The 17,478-nt window shown below is 45.2% G+C and overlaps 1 protein-coding gene across 2 annotated transcripts in view; it reads left to right on the top strand.

Moving 5' to 3' along the window:
* The window catches only part of LOC143288538 (protein strawberry notch homolog 1-like), a 42,610-nt gene extending 25,935 nt beyond the window's left edge, over positions 1 to 16,675 (top strand). For both annotated transcript variants that reach the window (XM_076597130.1, XM_076597128.1), the window contains exons 16-28: positions 2 to 129; positions 592 to 720; positions 1,651 to 1,786; positions 2,307 to 2,419; positions 3,588 to 3,762; positions 4,102 to 4,173; positions 5,445 to 5,591; positions 6,891 to 6,985; positions 7,507 to 7,599; positions 8,017 to 8,163; positions 12,559 to 12,635; positions 14,604 to 14,800; positions 15,415 to 16,675. In XM_076597130.1, the coding sequence (XP_076453245.1) occupies positions 2 to 129; positions 592 to 720; positions 1,651 to 1,786; positions 2,307 to 2,419; positions 3,588 to 3,762; positions 4,102 to 4,173; positions 5,445 to 5,591; positions 6,891 to 6,985; positions 7,507 to 7,599; positions 8,017 to 8,163; positions 12,559 to 12,635; positions 14,604 to 14,800; positions 15,415 to 15,695 (1,790 nt within the window). In that variant the 3' untranslated portion in view covers positions 15,696 to 16,675. The remainder of the gene's footprint in view (position 1; positions 130 to 591; positions 721 to 1,650; positions 1,787 to 2,306; positions 2,420 to 3,587; positions 3,763 to 4,101; positions 4,174 to 5,444; positions 5,592 to 6,890; positions 6,986 to 7,506; positions 7,600 to 8,016; positions 8,164 to 12,558; positions 12,636 to 14,603; positions 14,801 to 15,414) is intronic.
* Positions 16,676 to 17,478: the final 803 nt, after the last annotated feature.

Raw genomic sequence — 17,478 nt, 5'->3', positions numbered from 1 at the left:
GGGATGCACCTGGCTCTGCAGATCAAGGGGGAGCTGATGAACCTGGTGGAACAGCTGGGGGACAGTCTTCCCCCAAACACTCTGGACCAGCTCATTGACGAGCTGGGAGGGCCCGAAATGGTGGCTGAGGTAGGGAGGCTGATGGCTGTCATACACACACACATACATGCACACACAACACACAACACGTCACACCGTGCCACACCACTACACAACACACCATGCAGCTTCATAGCATGCAGCATTGCATGCATGCATTGGCACCCCACCCCACCCGACCTAATGCCACACATCACAGAAAAACACAATACACAGCACAGAAACAACATCTTTCCATCAACAGGCAAACAGACAGCATAAAACCCACCCACACAAACATTGCACACACAAACATCGTATGCTCACACACTAGCGTGCACTGCGTACACACACACACATACACATATGCAAGAACACCATCATAAAACCCACACACAACACAATACAATACAACACAACACAACACAACACAACACAACACAACACACAGAGGGAGAGTCATTGTATAGAAAAACTGTGGACTGTGCGTGAAGTGGACAAGTGTTGTTGCAGATGACAGGACGGAAGGGGAGGGTGGTGCAGGGCAGTGACGGGATCCAGTACGAGTCACGCTCAGAGTCTGATGTGCCGCTGGAGATCCTGAACCTCAAGGAGAAGGAACGCTTCATGGATGGTGAAAAGGTGAGACAACCATGTGTGGCAGCGATTGATTGGTATTTTGAAATAAGGGGGAAATTGGAGGTGTTCTTTTTTTGTTGTTGTTATATTATTGTTATTTTTTTTTTTTTAACCCGTTTAACCCTGGAGAGTTTACAGCCTCAACAGGCTTCCATGCCATACTGGTGCAAAAAAAAAAGACCCAAAAAATCAACTGCAGAAAATTGTTTTACCTCCAAATTATGTGTGGACACACCCGGAAATACTGTAGAAGTTAGTTTCCTTCCCTTGTGGTCAGTGCATAAGTAGGAAGTTGAGAACTGTTTTAATGAGATTAATTTTGATGCCAGAGCAATGCTAGGGCTCAGAGTTCAGTGAGTTCAACAATCACAGTTTGTTATTGGTAGTTTTGCAATGCCTGGATTTATCTATCTTTTTTTGATTACACATACTAGACTGTGATCTGCTGGTGCAGACTATGGCAGGGGTCTGATTCCCTGTCCTGTGCAAACTACTACCCCTGAGAAGCAGAGAAAACGAAAGTATAAGTGGCTATTTGGTGTCATATACTGTACCATGTCAAACTGATGCAAACTAGGCCTATTGGTTTGCTCTGCTTGGCCAAATTTCGCGCGGCTAACAGTGAAAAGACGGGCCCGCCCGCTCTCAGCCAATCAAACGCCTCTAAAAACTATAAGCGCTTAATCATTCCTTTGGCCAAGGCTCTCCACGCCATCTTGTCAGGTTTACGCTCTGTCTCGTCTTACGCTTTTTTCGGAGTGGCTAGTTACCTCCCCATAATAGGTTACCTATGTACCTTTTCCCTTTTATTCTTGTGTGTGACACCATTGCCATCACATAAGTGGTATAGCATTATGAACACGCGCAGAGAGCATATAAATGTTAAAAGTGTTCTATCAACACGTGTGTACTGATTGGTGTGCTTGTGGTCAGGACGTTGCCATCATTTCGGAAGCAGCCAGCTCCGGGATTTCCCTTCAGGCAGACCGCAGGGCGGCGAATCAGAAACGCAGGGTGCACATCACGCTGGAACTGCCGTGGAGTGCTGACCGCGCCATCCAGCAGTTTGGTAAGGCGCTTTTGGATTTGTTTGGCTTTTGGCTTGGTTGTTTGTTTTATATGTTGTTTATACACACACACACACACACACACACACACACACACACACACACACAGATAGTGTATATTCATTGAAAAATATATGAAATTGTGTGCGCATCTGTTTACATGATCTTCAGTCTACTTTGCTATGCTTGTTTTGTTTGTTATTTCTGTTTTGTTTTAATGGTTGTGCTATACCTGATTAAATATCCAGATATGACACCAAATTTAAATGCATTTTCTGTCTTCTCTTTTGGTTTCCCAAGTTTTTCTCTTATGGGGGGTGGGGGGGGGGGGGGGGGGGAGAGAGCAGGACATGTTTTCTGTGATTAATTTGTCTGCTTTTTATCCTAAATATCTTGATTTCTTCTCTTCAGTTTTCCCTTAATATCTTTATTTCAAATATGTTGGTTTAGACCAGGAAAAATTAGCGCTTTTTATGTTGTTTGTATGCACATATCTAAAAGTGTGTGTGTGTGTGTGTACAGGTCGTACCCATCGTTCAAATCAAGTTAGTGCCCCAGAGTACATTTTCCTCATATCTGATCTGGCTGGAGAGCGGCGTTTCGCATCCACTGTGGCCAAGCGATTGGAGAGTCTGGTGGGTTCTTTTTTTCAGTGTGTGTGAATGTTGACAGACAATATTGTCTTTGTGTTTTTTTCTCTGTGTATGTATGTTGATAGGAAATACTATCTTCTGTGTCTTATATGCTGTGTGCGATGAAATACAGTATTGTCTTCTGTGTCTTTTGTTCTGTGTATGTTGACAGTATTGTCACGAGTTGCGTGCGAATGTTCAGTGGTCACTTTACCTGTTTTTGGTTTCTTGTCTTTCCCAGTCTATTTTTATTGAGGAATGTCACAGATGTGTGTCTGGGTGCATGCAGAACGTTGTGTGTGGTAAGGGGGTGGGTGTCTCAGTAATTCTCACTGTGTCTGGGGCTGTGCTTTTTTTCCCCCTGTCCATCACACATTTCTCAGTTGTAATAGAGAAGAAATAAACCGTGTCATTTGGTGAGGGAGCAGGGAGTTGGGGGTGCGGGGGGTAGGAAGCGGGGAGTGTGATAGGAAGAATATGCATAAGAAATTGAAGCAGCAGGAAGATTCTTTTCCCCCAGATTCTGACTGTCATCAGTAATGATTTTTTTTGGTTTGGTTATGGTATTTGGTACTTGTCATTTATATATTGTATCTGTTGAGAAATTGGATGAGTGAGGGGCGTTGTGTTGTGTGGATGGACTCGGTAAGGCAAGCGGACTCACAGACTTGTCATTGCATAACAGTATTACTGAAGGTCCTGGTTGTTTTGATCATTGATCTGACAGCATGCCCAGGCGTGTGTATTGCTTGGATAGTGAAAAACAGTTTTTATACAGAGAGAGAAGTGCAAAATAAATGCAGAAAAGAAAAAGAAAAAAGAATTTGTGAAGAAAGGAAAATAATAAAGAAGAAAAACTAAAACCTGTGCAACAAATAGTATTCATTCTGGTAGCATGTAGATGTAGCTGACATTATTGAACAAAAGTAAGTAGTATGAATTTTTAAAAGGAGGTAGTATGAATTTCCACAGATGTTTGTGTGTGCTTTTTCATTTGTTAGTCTGTGTAAACAATCTGCATGAATGTCCCTGTGTGTGTGTGTGTGTGTGTAGATTATGCTTCAATCTTGAGGGCAAGATAAATACAGTGGCTGAAGACTATGCCAGGGCATTCATGTTTTGCCCCGTAAGCAGTCGCTTGAAGAATACAGCGGTGTGTTTTCCTCCTCAGGGCGCTTTGACCCATGGAGACAGAAGAGCGACAGAGAGTCGTGACCTGAGTCGCTTCAACATCGACAACCGCTTTGGTCGCACTGCTCTGGAAACAGTGATGAAGTCTGTTCTGGGCTTGGGTGACGCCATTGTAGACCCTCCGGCCAGCTACACCAAGGAGAAGTTCTTTGAAGGTATGTGTGTGTGTATGTGTGTGCGTGTGTGCGAGCGCGCATGTGTGAGAGAGAATTTGTGTGTGGGTGTGTGAATGCATGTGTCAAATGTGTGTGTGTGTGTGTGATAGAACCTCTAACGCTTGTTTCAGTTCTCCTCCACAGATGTTCACTTTGCCTTTCGCTGAAGCTTTAGCAGCTCCTGTCCTTCTGTTTTCATGTTGTTCATTGTTGTTGAAGTGTGTGTTGATGTGTGTATGTGAGAGTCGGTGTGTAACGTATGGTGGGAAAGATAACAGCTTTGCATTTGAATGAATGTTTGGTTCATATATATATGTGTGTGTCTTGTGTTGTCTGCAGAGGTGAAGAAGGCCTTGGAAGGAGTTGGTCTGATCACCATCGATCGTAGCAACGTTGCCAGCCTGGAGAAGGGTATGTTGACTATTTTGAACATTTCACACACAAGGCAAGAAACAGTTACCATGAAAATATGAACATTTTGTGGGTCATTCTCTGAGCCACCGTGTCACAAAACATTGTTTCTGCTTGCTGTGTGCTGGTTTACAGTCTGCTGTGAATTTTATGAAAAAACTTTGCTGTGAATTTTATGGAAAAAAAATTTTGTCTCCTGATTCATCATTTGTGTTGGTGACAGATTTTCAGATGTTCAGTATTCTAAAGAGAAGTCTTCACTGTGCCATCTTTTGAATCTTGGCAGTTAGTTAGGAGCAGATCATCTCATGGTTTTCATGTGTATGCATCTCTTTGTCAAGCAGGTCTGCTGTAAGTTTTACTTTGATGGCATTCACGCCAGCTTTCCAGCTTTTTTCTTTTTCTTTTTTCCTCTCTCTCTCTCTCTCTCTTGTCTTGCCTTCTCTCTTCCTCAGGATGAAATGGTCAAGTTGGAGAAACAAAAATTCCAGTTTGTCGTGGAAGGTGAAGAGAATAGAAACCAGGCTTTCAGTTTTATTTTATGACTTTGCAGCACATGTGATATTCAACCTAAAAAACCCATACACATCATGAGCTAAGTGACCAGTGGAACAAACGTTCAAGTGTGAAAACATGATTTATGGATACTTTATTTTTATGTGAGGTCTATTAAATTTTTCTCTCTCTCAGTTTGTCTTTCTCTCCTGTCTTAGCCTTTATATGTGTGCGGGTCTCTCTCTGCATGAGTCAACACATTTTGTGTCTGAATATGCATGCATGCATGTGTATTGTTTGGAATAGGCTACATTTTAGTGTTGTTGTTTTTTTTCTCATGCTTTTAAGTGGTCAGTGTTTTATTTAAGCAGTAACTTGGTGTGATAGTATTGTGCACAGCGATGTGTGTGGAGGGGTGGGGTGGGGGTTGGGCATTAGCAAGTATATGCGTGTGAGTGCATGTGCGCCAGCAAGTATGCTGTATGCTTAAGCATTGGGAGAGATTGGGGTGGAAGTGGGGAGTGAATGTTCGAGTATGTCTTCGTGCTTTTATTTTGTGTTTGTGCTTACATTTACAAGGGAGTTTTCCTTATTTTATGAGGAGTCTGATGTCTGAAGTCATGATTCAGCATCCTTGGGGGGGAAACAGCAAACAAAAACGAAAAACTATACATAGAGAAAAATGGCAAATCCGCTAGACTTTTCAACAAAAATTTGAAAATGTGAATGCATTAACACGCAGGTGAGTGACAGAGTTGCGTGTGGTGTTGTTCCAGAGTATAACAACATCAGCAAGTTCCTGAACCGACTGCTGGGCATGCCGACTGATTTGCAGAACGCCCTGTTTGACTATTTCAACAGCTCTCTGTCCGCCATTATTCTGGAAGCCAAGCGCTCAGGCCGCTGGGACATGGGCATTCTGGGTAAGTGCCAGCGGTGTGAAAGTTTGTGCAGGGTAAATGCTAGTGAGGAAAACAGATGCCAACTGTTAAAATTTTGCCATATTTTGTTACAGTTGATCGCAGTTTGTTCCAACGTTATGCCAATGTCAGAATTGTTCCAACTACATAGCATGGTCAACAATTCTGCCACATTTCTTCTCGTGCTATCAAACTGTGTTGTACATTGTGCAGTGGTCCTCCCTGTTGTACATTGTACAGTGGTCCTCCCTGTTGTACAGAGGTCCTCCCTGTTGTACATTGTACACTGGTCCTTCCCTGTTGTACAGTTGTACAGTGGTCCTCCCTGCTGTACATTGTACAGTGGTCCTCCCTGTTGTACAGAGGTCCTCCCTGCTGTACATTGTACAGTGGTCCTCCCTGTTGTACAGTGGTCCTCCCTGTTGTACATTGTGCAGTGGTCCTCCCTGTTGTACAGAGGTCCTCCCTGTTGTACATTGTACACTGGTCCTTCCCTGTTGTACAGTTGTACAGTGGTCCTCCCTGCTGTACATTGTACAGTGGTCCTCCCTGTTGTACAGAGGTCCTCCCTGTTGTACATTGTACACTGGTCCTTCCCTGTTGTACAGTGGTCCTCCCTGTTGTACATTGTACAGTTGTACAGTGGTCCTCCCTGCTGTACATTGTACAGTGGTCCTCCCAGTTGTACAGTGGTCCTCCCTGTTGTACAGAGGTCCTCCCTGTTGTACATTGTACACTGGTCCTTCCCTGTTGTACAGTTGTACAGTGGTCCTCCCTGTTGTACAGTGGTCCTCCCTGTTGTACAGAGGTCCTCCCTGTTGTACATTGTACACTGGTCCTTCCCTGTTGTACAGTTGTACAGTGGTCCTCCCTGTTGTACAGTTGTACAGTGGTCCTCACTGTTGTACAGTTGTACAGTGGTCCTCCCTGTTGTACATTGTACAGTTGTACAGTGGTCCTCCCTGTTGTACATTGTACAGTGGTCCTCCCTGTTGTACATTGTACAGTTGTACAGTGGTCCTCCCTGTTGTACATTGTACAGTGGTCCTCCCTGTTGTACATTGTACAGTTGTACAGTAGTCCTCCCTGTTGTACATTGTACAGTGGTCCTCCCTGTTGTACATTGTACAGTTGTACAGTGGTCCTCCCTGTTGTACATTGTACAGTGGTCCTCCCTGTTGTACATTGTACAGTTGTACAGTGGTCCTCCCTGTTGTACATTGTACAGAGGTCCTCCCTGTTGTACATTGTACAGTGGCCCTCTGTGTTGCACGTGTCCTCACACAATGTGTGTTGCTTCAGATGTGGGGTCAGGCCAGGAGGTGGTGCAGCGAATGGAGACCCAGGTGTTTGTGGACACCGCCATCAACAACAGGGCCAAGACGGAGCTGAGCACAGTGAGTGGCTGTCCTTCCACGACTCTGTCCATGGACACAACAATATGTTGTCTGTTTGTCTGTCTGTCTCTTTAACAGAAACTAGATTGAACTAATTGTCCTGATTTACTGTTGTTGTTGTTGTTGGTAATTGTTAAAATTTGAGAAAGTGAGAAAACTAGAGAAAGAAACAGAAAATGACAATAAACAAATAAGCTGTTGCCATACCGCCATGTCAAGTTTGACCTGTGTAAATAGTGGGTTCTATGAAGTGTATAAAGGGGGCAGAGTTGACAAGATACGTTTTTACCTGGCGCTGTTCTGTACATGCTTTTTCACTGTATTGCTCTACAGAGTCCAGTGACAAAGAGTTTGAAGAAAGTATCAAATAAATAATGAACTGCACTAGTACAAGAGTTTGAAGAAAGTATCAAAAAAAAAATAATGAACTGCACTAGTACAAGAGTTTGAAGAAAGTATCCCCCCCCCCCCCCTGAAAAAAAAAGTGTATAGGACACTGCACTGTTTTACACCTGTCACAGATCCAAGTGGAGAGGGGAATGTCCTGGGACGATGCCATGAACATCTGGCGCAGGTGCAACACCCCCGAGGAGGGATTCTACCTGTCGACTCAGGTAAGGAACTTTTGTGTGCCATACATCAAAGATTTGTCAATGCTGGGGATGGCTGTAGGCACACACACACATACACACGAAAACGCATGCACATACACTCACACACATGCATATGCACACACACACAAAAACCCCAACAGTCCAAAAAAGCATATGCACACACAGTCACACGCAACACATACATACGCATGCGCGCGCGCACACACACACACACACACACACACACACACAGATCAATAGAAACATGCACACACACATGCGCACCACCCCTCCCCTCGGCCACATGCGCTGACACCACCCCCCTTCCCCTCCATACACACACACACACACACATACCCATCCATCCATAAACACACACACACACAAAACACAGCACAATGCTACGCAGCCAGATCATGACTGACTGCCGTGTTGTAGGAGCGCAACATGAAGCGCACAGCCACGCTGGTGACCCTCCAGGGCCGCAACAAGAAGAAGGAGAAGGTGTACAATGTGTACCGGCCCAACACAGGCCTGCAGACACGTGCAGAGACCTTGGAGGAGGTGAAGAAGAAGTACAAAAAGGTGAGGGCTCTTGTGTCTGTCTGGGTGTCGGTTTTCACCTTGGTTTTCATGTGTCATGCAAGATAACAAGGCGAGGGCTTTGTGTGTGTGTGGGTCTGTCTGTCTGTCTGTCTTGGTGTCGGTTTTCACCTTGGTTTTCATGTGTCATGCAAGATAACAAGGCGAAGGCTCGTGTGTGTGTCTGGGTGTTGATTTATGTTATGTTGATTTTCGTATTGGATTTTAATAATAATAATAATGGTATTTATATAGCGCTGAATCTTGTGCATAGACAAATCAAAACGCTTTCGCACCAGTCATTCTCATGCACGCATAAATCTAAAACTGGAGAAACTGAAGACAAGGAAGAGGCAGGGAAGGGAGGCTATTTTGGGAAGAGGTGGGTCTTAAGGCCAGACTTGAAAGAGCTGAGTGTGGAGACTTGACGAAGCGAAAGAGGAAGTTCATTCCAATTGCAAGGTCCAGAGACAGAGAAAGAACGGCGGCCAACAGTCGAGTGTTTGAATCTGGGTATGCGTAAATGGAGTGGATCTGAAGCTGATCGTAGTGAGCGAGATGGAGTGTAGAGGTGAAGGCAGCCACAGAGATAAGAAGGGACTGATTTGTGGATACATTTGTAGCATAGAGTGCTGATCTTGTACTTTATTTGGTGTGAGACAGGGAGCCAGTGAAGATGTTGCAAAAGAGGAGTGATGTGCTCAGATCTTTTCTTTCTGAGGACGAGTTGGGCAGCAGAGTTTTGTATGCACTGAAGGGACTGAATGGATGAAGCAGGCAAACCAGACAATAGAGAGTTACAGTAGTCAAGGCGAGAGAGAATGAGAGAAACAAGTGTAGATGTTGCGTCAATGGACAGATATATCCGGATGGAACTGATGTGCTGCAGTTGACAGTAGCAGGATTGACATTTTCATGTGTCATGCAAGATGACTTGCTAGACGTTCATGACTTGGCAGCTCCAAGTGCTTTATTCTTCTGCATGAGTGGTTATTTTTTCTGAATGGCAATTATGACTTATTATTTTGAGGGATGGCCTTCCTGCATGTTAACCCTTTCGCTGCCAGGAAAATAAGATTTAAGTGAAATCTATTTGCCAGGGTTTTTTCACAAAAAACGGGTATAAATTTTCAAAAAATTCTGTGCTCTTTGTTATTGGAGAAAGACCCATAAAAGTATATATTTTCTGAAAGGGAAATGAATAAAGAATACAAAACACATGATGTTTTCCCATTTTATGCATTTTAAGTGACATGCTGTTGTTTTGAAATCAGTGTTTTGTTTTTTGTCACATTTTCAACTTGTTCATTACAAACATTAGTCTGGTAATTTGCACAAAAATATCATTTTCTGGACAAATGGATATCTGCACACACAAAATCATACTAGAACAACCACAATATAAAAAAACTGAAAAAGAAATAGATGTATTGTGACTTCTGCAAGTGATAATATGGATGTGAGGCCACGCCCCCTCAGTCTCCACCCCCCTCCTCTTCACCCCTCTCACACCGTCACTTTATCAGACCGCGTTGGCTGAGTGCCAAGAAAATAGCTCATACGGTGCCCTGCTAAAAATTTGGTGACCTGTTGTCTGCTAGAGTTGAACAGCCTGCATCACTCACTGATAGTTGGCCACTCTCTTGATTGCTCCCTTTCTTTTCTATCAAATCGTCCTATAAATGTTCACCACTGTCTTCTCCTTCGAATTTATGCTCCAATTCTTTCTGAGCATCAGCTAAAGAAAGTAATCTTGGTTGATTTAGTTCGCCACGAGCGCATGTCTTGAGCACGGAGTCAGTCCGACATTTTGTTGAGCGAGCGAGGAGAGGAGCCAGGCAAAGACTGCGGCCAGTAACCCAACCAAAACGTTCAAATAAAGGACTGCCTTATGACGCAGATGGTGTTTCTAGCTATGAATAGAATCCAGAAAGATTCCCCAAGCTAAAGCTACCAGCATTTTTGTCAATGAACTGAATGCAAAGCAGGGAAAAGTCAGAATATTTCGATGACGAGTTATCTCGTCATTGTGGCAGCGAAGCATACATGCTTGCCATGACGAGTTATCTCGTCATGCAGGCAGCCTAGGGGTTAAGTATGTAACTTAGTATTAAAAGAAAGAACAGCAAGTTTTTGTGTGTGTCTCTTTCATGGCAAGGTGGGAAGCATTAACTCACTCCATGCCAAGAGTTTCTGCCCTTGCCAATCCCTGAAAACCCAGGGTTTGCATAGGATGGGGGAAAAATTGTAAAAAAAAAACCCAAATAAACACCCAGAAAATTGATATTTAGTATATGTATGCAAGGAATGTTGTTCCATATGTGTGCAAAAAATCAAAGTATTTACTCACCATCTTGATGTTGATCGCGGTATTCATATTTTGTGTATTTTTTAGCATTTTTGCACCCATCAGAAAGGTACACCAACATGTTTCACATCACATTCTAACACTATTTGAGGAACTGAAGACCTAGTGCATGCAATGAAGTATGAACAGGTGGTGAAGAAAGTTGAAATTCACACATACAAAAAAAAATATTGTCTCTACATAATGAAATCAAAGAACAAAGAAAAAAAACTCAACCGGCTGGGTGTTGACTGGCCAGTCAGCTGACAAACCTTGTATGCCAGTGAAGGGATGTGCAAGAGGGAAAAAGGAAAAATTGTCAGTCCAATCACTGGTGAAAACACTTGCAAAATCGTCTGTTTCCTCAGTGGTTTCGTCGTCTGTGTCTGTCTCATCTGCTGGCACATGTTCCTCACTTTCCTCTCCATTGTAAACACTCTCTTCAGCGGCCGAATCTATTTCTAGTTCATCGGGATCTGGTTCAAATTCACTGTCCGAAGAATCAACATTATCTCCTTCGACATCAGAGCCTTCAGTTTGGATCATTTCCAAAGCATCTTCGACGCTGGGTAACATTTCACCTCTCCGACCGTGACGAACACTTCGCCGTGACGCCATCTTGTCAAACAACTTACAAAGCTGACAGGGGGCACGCTTTGTTATCAACTGTGGTTGAGCTTATCGCGACACACACGCAGCGTGTGTGAATGAAAAGCTGACCAGAGGTGACGTAAGATATCACATCTGCTATTGATTTTCGCATCCGACGCGTCACTCCGACAGCACGACTTTTTAAAATCCAAGTCCGCATATGCGGACATTGGCATCCAACGCTTTCTCCGACGATGTCCGCATATGCGGACAATGGCAGCGAGTGAGTTAATGTCCATGTCTCATTGGTGATACTTTGTGAAGTTTGGTCGACTCCTCAGTGGGACAGGGGGATGGGTGTCCACGTAGTAAGAGCACCGTTTGCTTCAGTTGTTTTCTTCCATGAGACGATGCTGTGGGGAGAAGAGAGGGAGTGGGCAGCTTGATTGGAGGTTGTATTCTACGACAGGTTTGGTTGTGTTGTGGCGTTGTGGTCAGTTGTGGCTGAGTAGCGCCACCCTTTTGCTGCCAGCTGCCTCAGGACCTTGTCCTGACACGTTCCTCTGGACACTGCTCTTTTCCGTTCCTGAAGGGAAAAAAATTACTTAACTTGATTTTTAAAGTGTGGGGACAGGACAAGATGTGAGTGAACAGGTCTTTTCATTGTTGTTTCAGTTGAGTTTGACATCAGTTTGGTTTCTGTTTGACTGATGTTTAATACCTGGCTGTGCATTCAGCCCGGAACTGGCCCCCTTTCTGTTTGAGTGGTGTTTAAGCCGTGGCTGTTTATTCAGCCCTGAACTGGCCCCTTTGTGTTTGGTGTTTAAGACCTGGCTGTTTATTCAGCCCTGAACTGGCCCCCTTTCTGTTTGAGTGGTGTATAAGCCCTGGCTGGTTATTCAGCCCTGAACTGGCCCCTTTGTGTTTGGTGTTTAAGACCTGGCTGTTTATTCAGCCCTGAACTGGCCCCCTTTCTGTTTGAGTGGTGTATAAGCCCTGGCTGGTTATTCAGCCCTGAACTGGCCCCTTTGTGTTTGGTGTTTAAGACCTGGCTGTTTATTCAGCCCTGAACTGGCCCCCTTTCTGTTTGAGTGGTGTATAAGCCCTGGCTGGTTATTCAGCCCTGAACTGGCCCCTTTGTGTTTGGTGTTTAAGACCTGGCTGTTTATTCAGCCCAGAACTGCCCCCCTTTCTGTTTGAGTGGTGTTTAAGCCATGGCTGGTTATTCAGCCCTGAACTGGCCCCTTTGTGTTTGACTGGTGTTTAAGCCCTGACTGTATATTCAACCCAGAACGGGCCCCCTTTGTGATTGATGTTACACTTTGCTGGGTATTCAGCCCTGAACAGGCCCCCTGGTGGGCTTGGCTTAAGGTGCGTAATGTGATTTGAACAGGGCCCTGGAGTGGGGTCCAGGCAGAAGGTAAGGCAGACAGGTGAAACAGGTGGTGTGTCTGTCACAGGTGCTGCCAGATAATGCGGAGAAGTGGTGGGCAGACCAGTACCTGGCCTCTGCCAAAAGCTGTACACACGCGTACTGGTGAGTGTGGATGTTTTTGTTGGTTGTGTGCCGTCTGGTTTCTCTGTCTTCATGTCTGTGGCTGTTGTGTGCTGTCTGTTTCTCTGTGTCTTCTTGTCTGTTGCTGTTATGTGCTGTCTGTTTCTCTGTGTCTTTATGTCTGTGGCTGTTGTGTGCTGTCTGTTTCTCTGTGTCTTCTTGTCTGTTGCTGTTATGTGCTGTCTGTTTCTCTGTGTCTTTATGTCTGTGGCTGTTATGTGCCGTCTGTTTCTCTGTGTCTTTATGTCTGTGGCTGTTGTGTGCTGTCTGTTTCTCTGTGTCTTTATGTCTGTGGCTGTTGTGTGCCGTCTGTTTCTGTCTTCATGTCTGTTTCTCTGTGTCTTCATGTCTGTGGCTGTTGTGTGCTGTTTCTCTGTGTCTTCATGTCTGTGGCTGTTGTGTGCTGTCTGTTTCTCTGTGTCTTCATGCCTGTGGCTGTTGTGTGCTGTCTATTTCTCTGTGTCTTTATGTCTGTGGCTGTTGTGTGCTGTCTGTTTCTCTGTGTCTTCATGTCTGTGGCTGTTGTGTGCTGTCTGTTTCTCTGTGTCTTCATGTCTGTGGCTGTTGTGTGCTGTCTGTTTCTCTGTGTCTTTATGTCTGTGGCTGTTATGTGCCGTCTGTTTCTCTGTGTCTTCATGTCTGTGGCTGTTGTGTGCTGTCTGTTTCTCTGTGTCTTCATGCCTGTGGCTGTTGTGTGCTGTCTGTTTCTCTGTGTCTTCATGTCTGTGGCTGTTGTGTGCTGTCTGTTTCTCTGTGTCTTCATGTCTGTGGCTGTTGCGTGCTGTCTGTTTCTCTGTCTTCTTGTCTGTGGCTGTCATCTTGTTCGTACTGTCACTGTCTGTTTCTTTCCCGATCAGTCTCACTGTTTTTGTCACCTGAGAGTAAGACTGCCCCCACCACCTCTCGGCATTCCTGTGTCTGTTCTTTCTTTTTATTGGTTGTCGGTATCTCTGTAATCTTTTTCCTTCTCTTTTGTGATGTGCTTTTACCCCAGATTGTCTTTCTGTGTGTTTGTGTGGATGTGTGTATGAACATGGGTTTGTGTACGTGCTTTATTTTTGTAGATGCTTTATTTTTGTTCCCATTTACATGTCTCCTTGTTTTGATGTGTCTCTGAAAATCATGTATTTTTTTAAAAATTAGAATTTGATCTTGTCCTGTGACAGAGAAATGGAGCTCTATCTTGTGAAATTACCTTTCCTTTTTTTTCTTTTTCTTTTTTTTCAGTCCCATCCTCCTTTCTGTCTCTCTCTCCATCCATCACACCCTGCCCTCCTCCTCCTCCCCCTCCCTCTCTCGTCACTCTAAACCAGTGACAGATGAATGGTCTGTTAGTTGGTTTTTCTTTCTCCATTTGTGGGTTGCTACTCCCACATTCACACGCATGTGGCAGTGTGTGACCATTTTCACCATTCCACACAGGCAGCTGTACTGTTGTTTTTGGGGGGTGTTCGCCGTGGATGAGTGTACGTTCACATGTGAAGATGAAGATAGTGGGTTTGCTGTGTCCGGTGAAGGGTGCAACAGCTGAGTGGTTAAAAGCAATGGACTTTCAATCTGAGGGTCCCAGTTTGAATCCCAGTCACTTTGTTTGGTGGTAAAGGGGTGGATGTATTTCAGATCTCCCAGGTCAACAGATGTGCAGACCTGCGAGTGCCTGAACCCCCTTTGTCTGTATACATATGCAGAAGATGAAATGTTCATGTTAAAGATCCCCTAATCCATGTTTGCCTTTTGTGGCTTATGGAACCCTGGTTTGCACCCTCCTGAAAATGGAGTACAGCTGCCTAAATTGGGGGGGGGGGGGGGTTATAAAAACAGTCATACACTTTAAAGCCCACTTGTGTGCATGAGTGAACAAGGGAGTCGCAGACCACGAACCGAACGAAGAAGAAGAAGCGGTGTGTTGTGAATGATGCTGAACCTGTCTGTGATCCTTCTCCCCTCCAGGAATGGTAACTGCCGCAAGGTCAGCGTGGGCCTGCCCTGTGAGGTTGGCCTGCGCACACGTCGCTACCATGTGCTGTCGGGTTCGGTGCTGTCGGTGTGGAGTGCTGTGGAGGGTGTCATGACCTCCATGCCCGGCGGCAGTACCTCCAAGATGCAGATTGTGCGTCTGAAGACAGGCGATGGGCAGAAGATTGTGGGTGAGTGGCACACGGGGAAAGGCTGGCAGGCAGTCGGCTTGTTGGGTGAACTTTCTTTGATAGTTTGCTGAGAATGTTGGGTGAGCTTTTTTGTCTGCTGAGAATGTTGGGTGAGCTTTTTTTTTTTTTTAAAGTTTGCTGAGAATGTTGGGTGTTGGATGAGCTTTTTAGTTTGCCGAGAATTTTGGGTGAGCATTTTAGTTTGCTTAGAATTTTTGGTGAGTTTTTTAGTCTGCTGAGAATGTTGGATGAACTTTTTAGTCAGCTGATCAACTGAGAATGTTGCCTGTGGAGGGGTGTTGAATTTTAATGTTGGGGGTGGGTGGGGGGAGGGATGTTGACATGTGCATGTCAAGGGTGAGTTGGGTGTTTGTTTTTTTTTAATTGAAATTTTGAAGAATTTATTTAAACAAAATATTTACATTGTTCCATAATTGTATCACATAAAAAAACTTGCTCATAACATGTTTCCAGGAACAATCTTAAGGAGTACTCAGTAGAGGCTCCGAAGAAGGTACTTTGCCTTTGATTGTCTTATTGTGTGCATGTGTGTATGCATGAGAGAAAGGGTAGAGAATGACAAATGAAGCTGATGACTATCTTTGTGATAACAGGAAGCCTGATCCCCTCCAACTTTGTGCCCCCCTTGGTGAACACACTGAAGAAGAACACCACAAAATATTACACAGAATCACACAACCAGACCCTGAGCTCTGCCATCAGCGGCCTCCAGAGCTCCGCCTTCCCTTCCACCTCCTCTTCCTCCTCCTCGGCCGGGTCATTGTATAACTCTGCCATCACCATGGGAACGGACAGTGGGTCGTCGGAACAGGCAGCGGCGGCTTCACCCAGGCCTGCCGCGGAGCTGCTTTTGAGCATGCCTCTCATCGAATGAGGAACAACTTTGGTCAACTCTCATTGATCGTGGAAGCCCTGGAAAAGTGTCAGTGGAGATGTGTGGAGATTCAGTCAGTCAGAAGACAGAACGATTGAGTTTTCCTGCCAGTGTCTGTGAGAGTTTGGAAAAGAGTGGTTTTGAATCGGAGGTGAGAAAAGGATTGTGTGTGAACTGTGTTGAGTTGAGCAGTGCGTGGCCTGTGGCTGGGCCACTTGGACACGGTTGTCACTTCACGGTGGAAGTGTGAGAGTGTCTGTGTTCGGAAAGTGACGAGACAGTGAAACGAAGATTGAAAACTAGTCCAGTTGGGCTTGACAAATGGAAGCTGAAAACTGTTGCTTGCTGATTATTTGTTCAGCAGGGGTGAAAGAATTTTTGTGTATCCACAGAGCAGCTGTGAGGAAAGAGAGTGGTGGACTTTAATTCCTGCAGCATGAAACACGGAATGTTATCATTAAAACTGTGTGCATCTTGCCAAAGGGAAGGTGGGTGTGGGGTTCTACTGTGCTGTTGTGGGTCCAAACAACACATCAATTCCAGAGTCTTCATTTGGACATACAGGAGGAAGCAAAACTGGTGTTGGCTTGGAAAATAATGTCTTTATATATTTTGAGTCTGAACATCTGTGTGAGTGTGTGTGTGTGTGTGATACATCATTCAGAACATCTTTTTTTTTTCCTCAAAGTTTCCACATGTGACACATCACCATGGCAAGCCAGCTGTGCATACAGTTGCAACATGTTAGGAAAATTCCTTCCTGCAGAACAAAAGCCGAAGATGATGAAAAATGTGTGTGTGTGTTTAAAGAAGTACCTGTGTGTAGAATGTGACAAAGTGCTGACAGAAGAGTGTGATGAATTGGTATCAGCCGATGTGTGAGGAGGGTGCGAGTGTTTCTACAGGACTTCGTTTGTGCCCTGCCTTCATCTGTACCACGCTTTCGCAGACCCCCTCCCCACCCCCCCACACCCCCTACACGTACTCACACCAGCACGTGTTGGGGACTCCAGAGGGGATCAGTGTTCAAGACAGTCACTGTGGTGGCATTGAAGCCAGATCACCGTTTTTTTTTATTTTAATAATGTTGTTTCCAAGTGGGATTGTGTGGCTGGATGTTTTACCGACGAGTGTACAGCAGTGCCAATCAGCAGCTAGAGGCCGGTCACAAGTTGAGGAAGCAGCAGTGGGAAATGTGTGTGTGTGGGGTCAGCCTGTGACGGCCCCTCCCCCTGCCTTTCTTCTTCTCGGATACCTTCTGGTGCGGACAGCGTTTAACATGGGTGGACCCTGTGTGGCACTGGACACCCGATGTGCCTGTTGTGGTCAGACGTCAGCGTGTGGATGTGCTGCATTGATCACATGGAGTGCCTGTTGTGGTCAGACGTCAGCGTGTGGATGTGCTGCATTGATCACATGGAGTGCCTGTTGTGGTCAGAATTCAGCGTGTGGATGTGCTGCGTTGATCACATGGAGTGCCTGTTGTGGTCAGACGTCAGCGTGTGGATGTGCTGCGTTGATCACATGGAGTGCCTGTTGTGGTCAGAATTCAGCGTGTGGATGTGCTGCGTTGATCACATGGAGTGCCTGTTGTGGTCAGAATTCAGCGTGTGGATGTGCTGCGTTGATCACATGGAGTGCCTGTTGTGGTCAGACGTCAGCGTGTGGATGTGCTGCGTTGATCACATGGAGTGCCTGTTGTGGTCAGAATTCAGCGTGTGGATGTGCTGCATTAATCACATGGAGTGCCTGTTGTGGTCAGACGTCAGCGTGTGGATGTGCT

The sequence above is a fragment of the Babylonia areolata genome, chromosome 12, assembly GCF_041734735.1.
Source record: "Babylonia areolata isolate BAREFJ2019XMU chromosome 12, ASM4173473v1, whole genome shotgun sequence".
In the NCBI taxonomy this organism is placed as follows: domain Eukaryota; kingdom Metazoa; phylum Mollusca; class Gastropoda; order Neogastropoda; family Buccinidae; genus Babylonia; species Babylonia areolata.
Note: the sequence above shows the minus strand (reverse complement) of the source record. Positions and strands in the feature narration are given on the sequence as shown.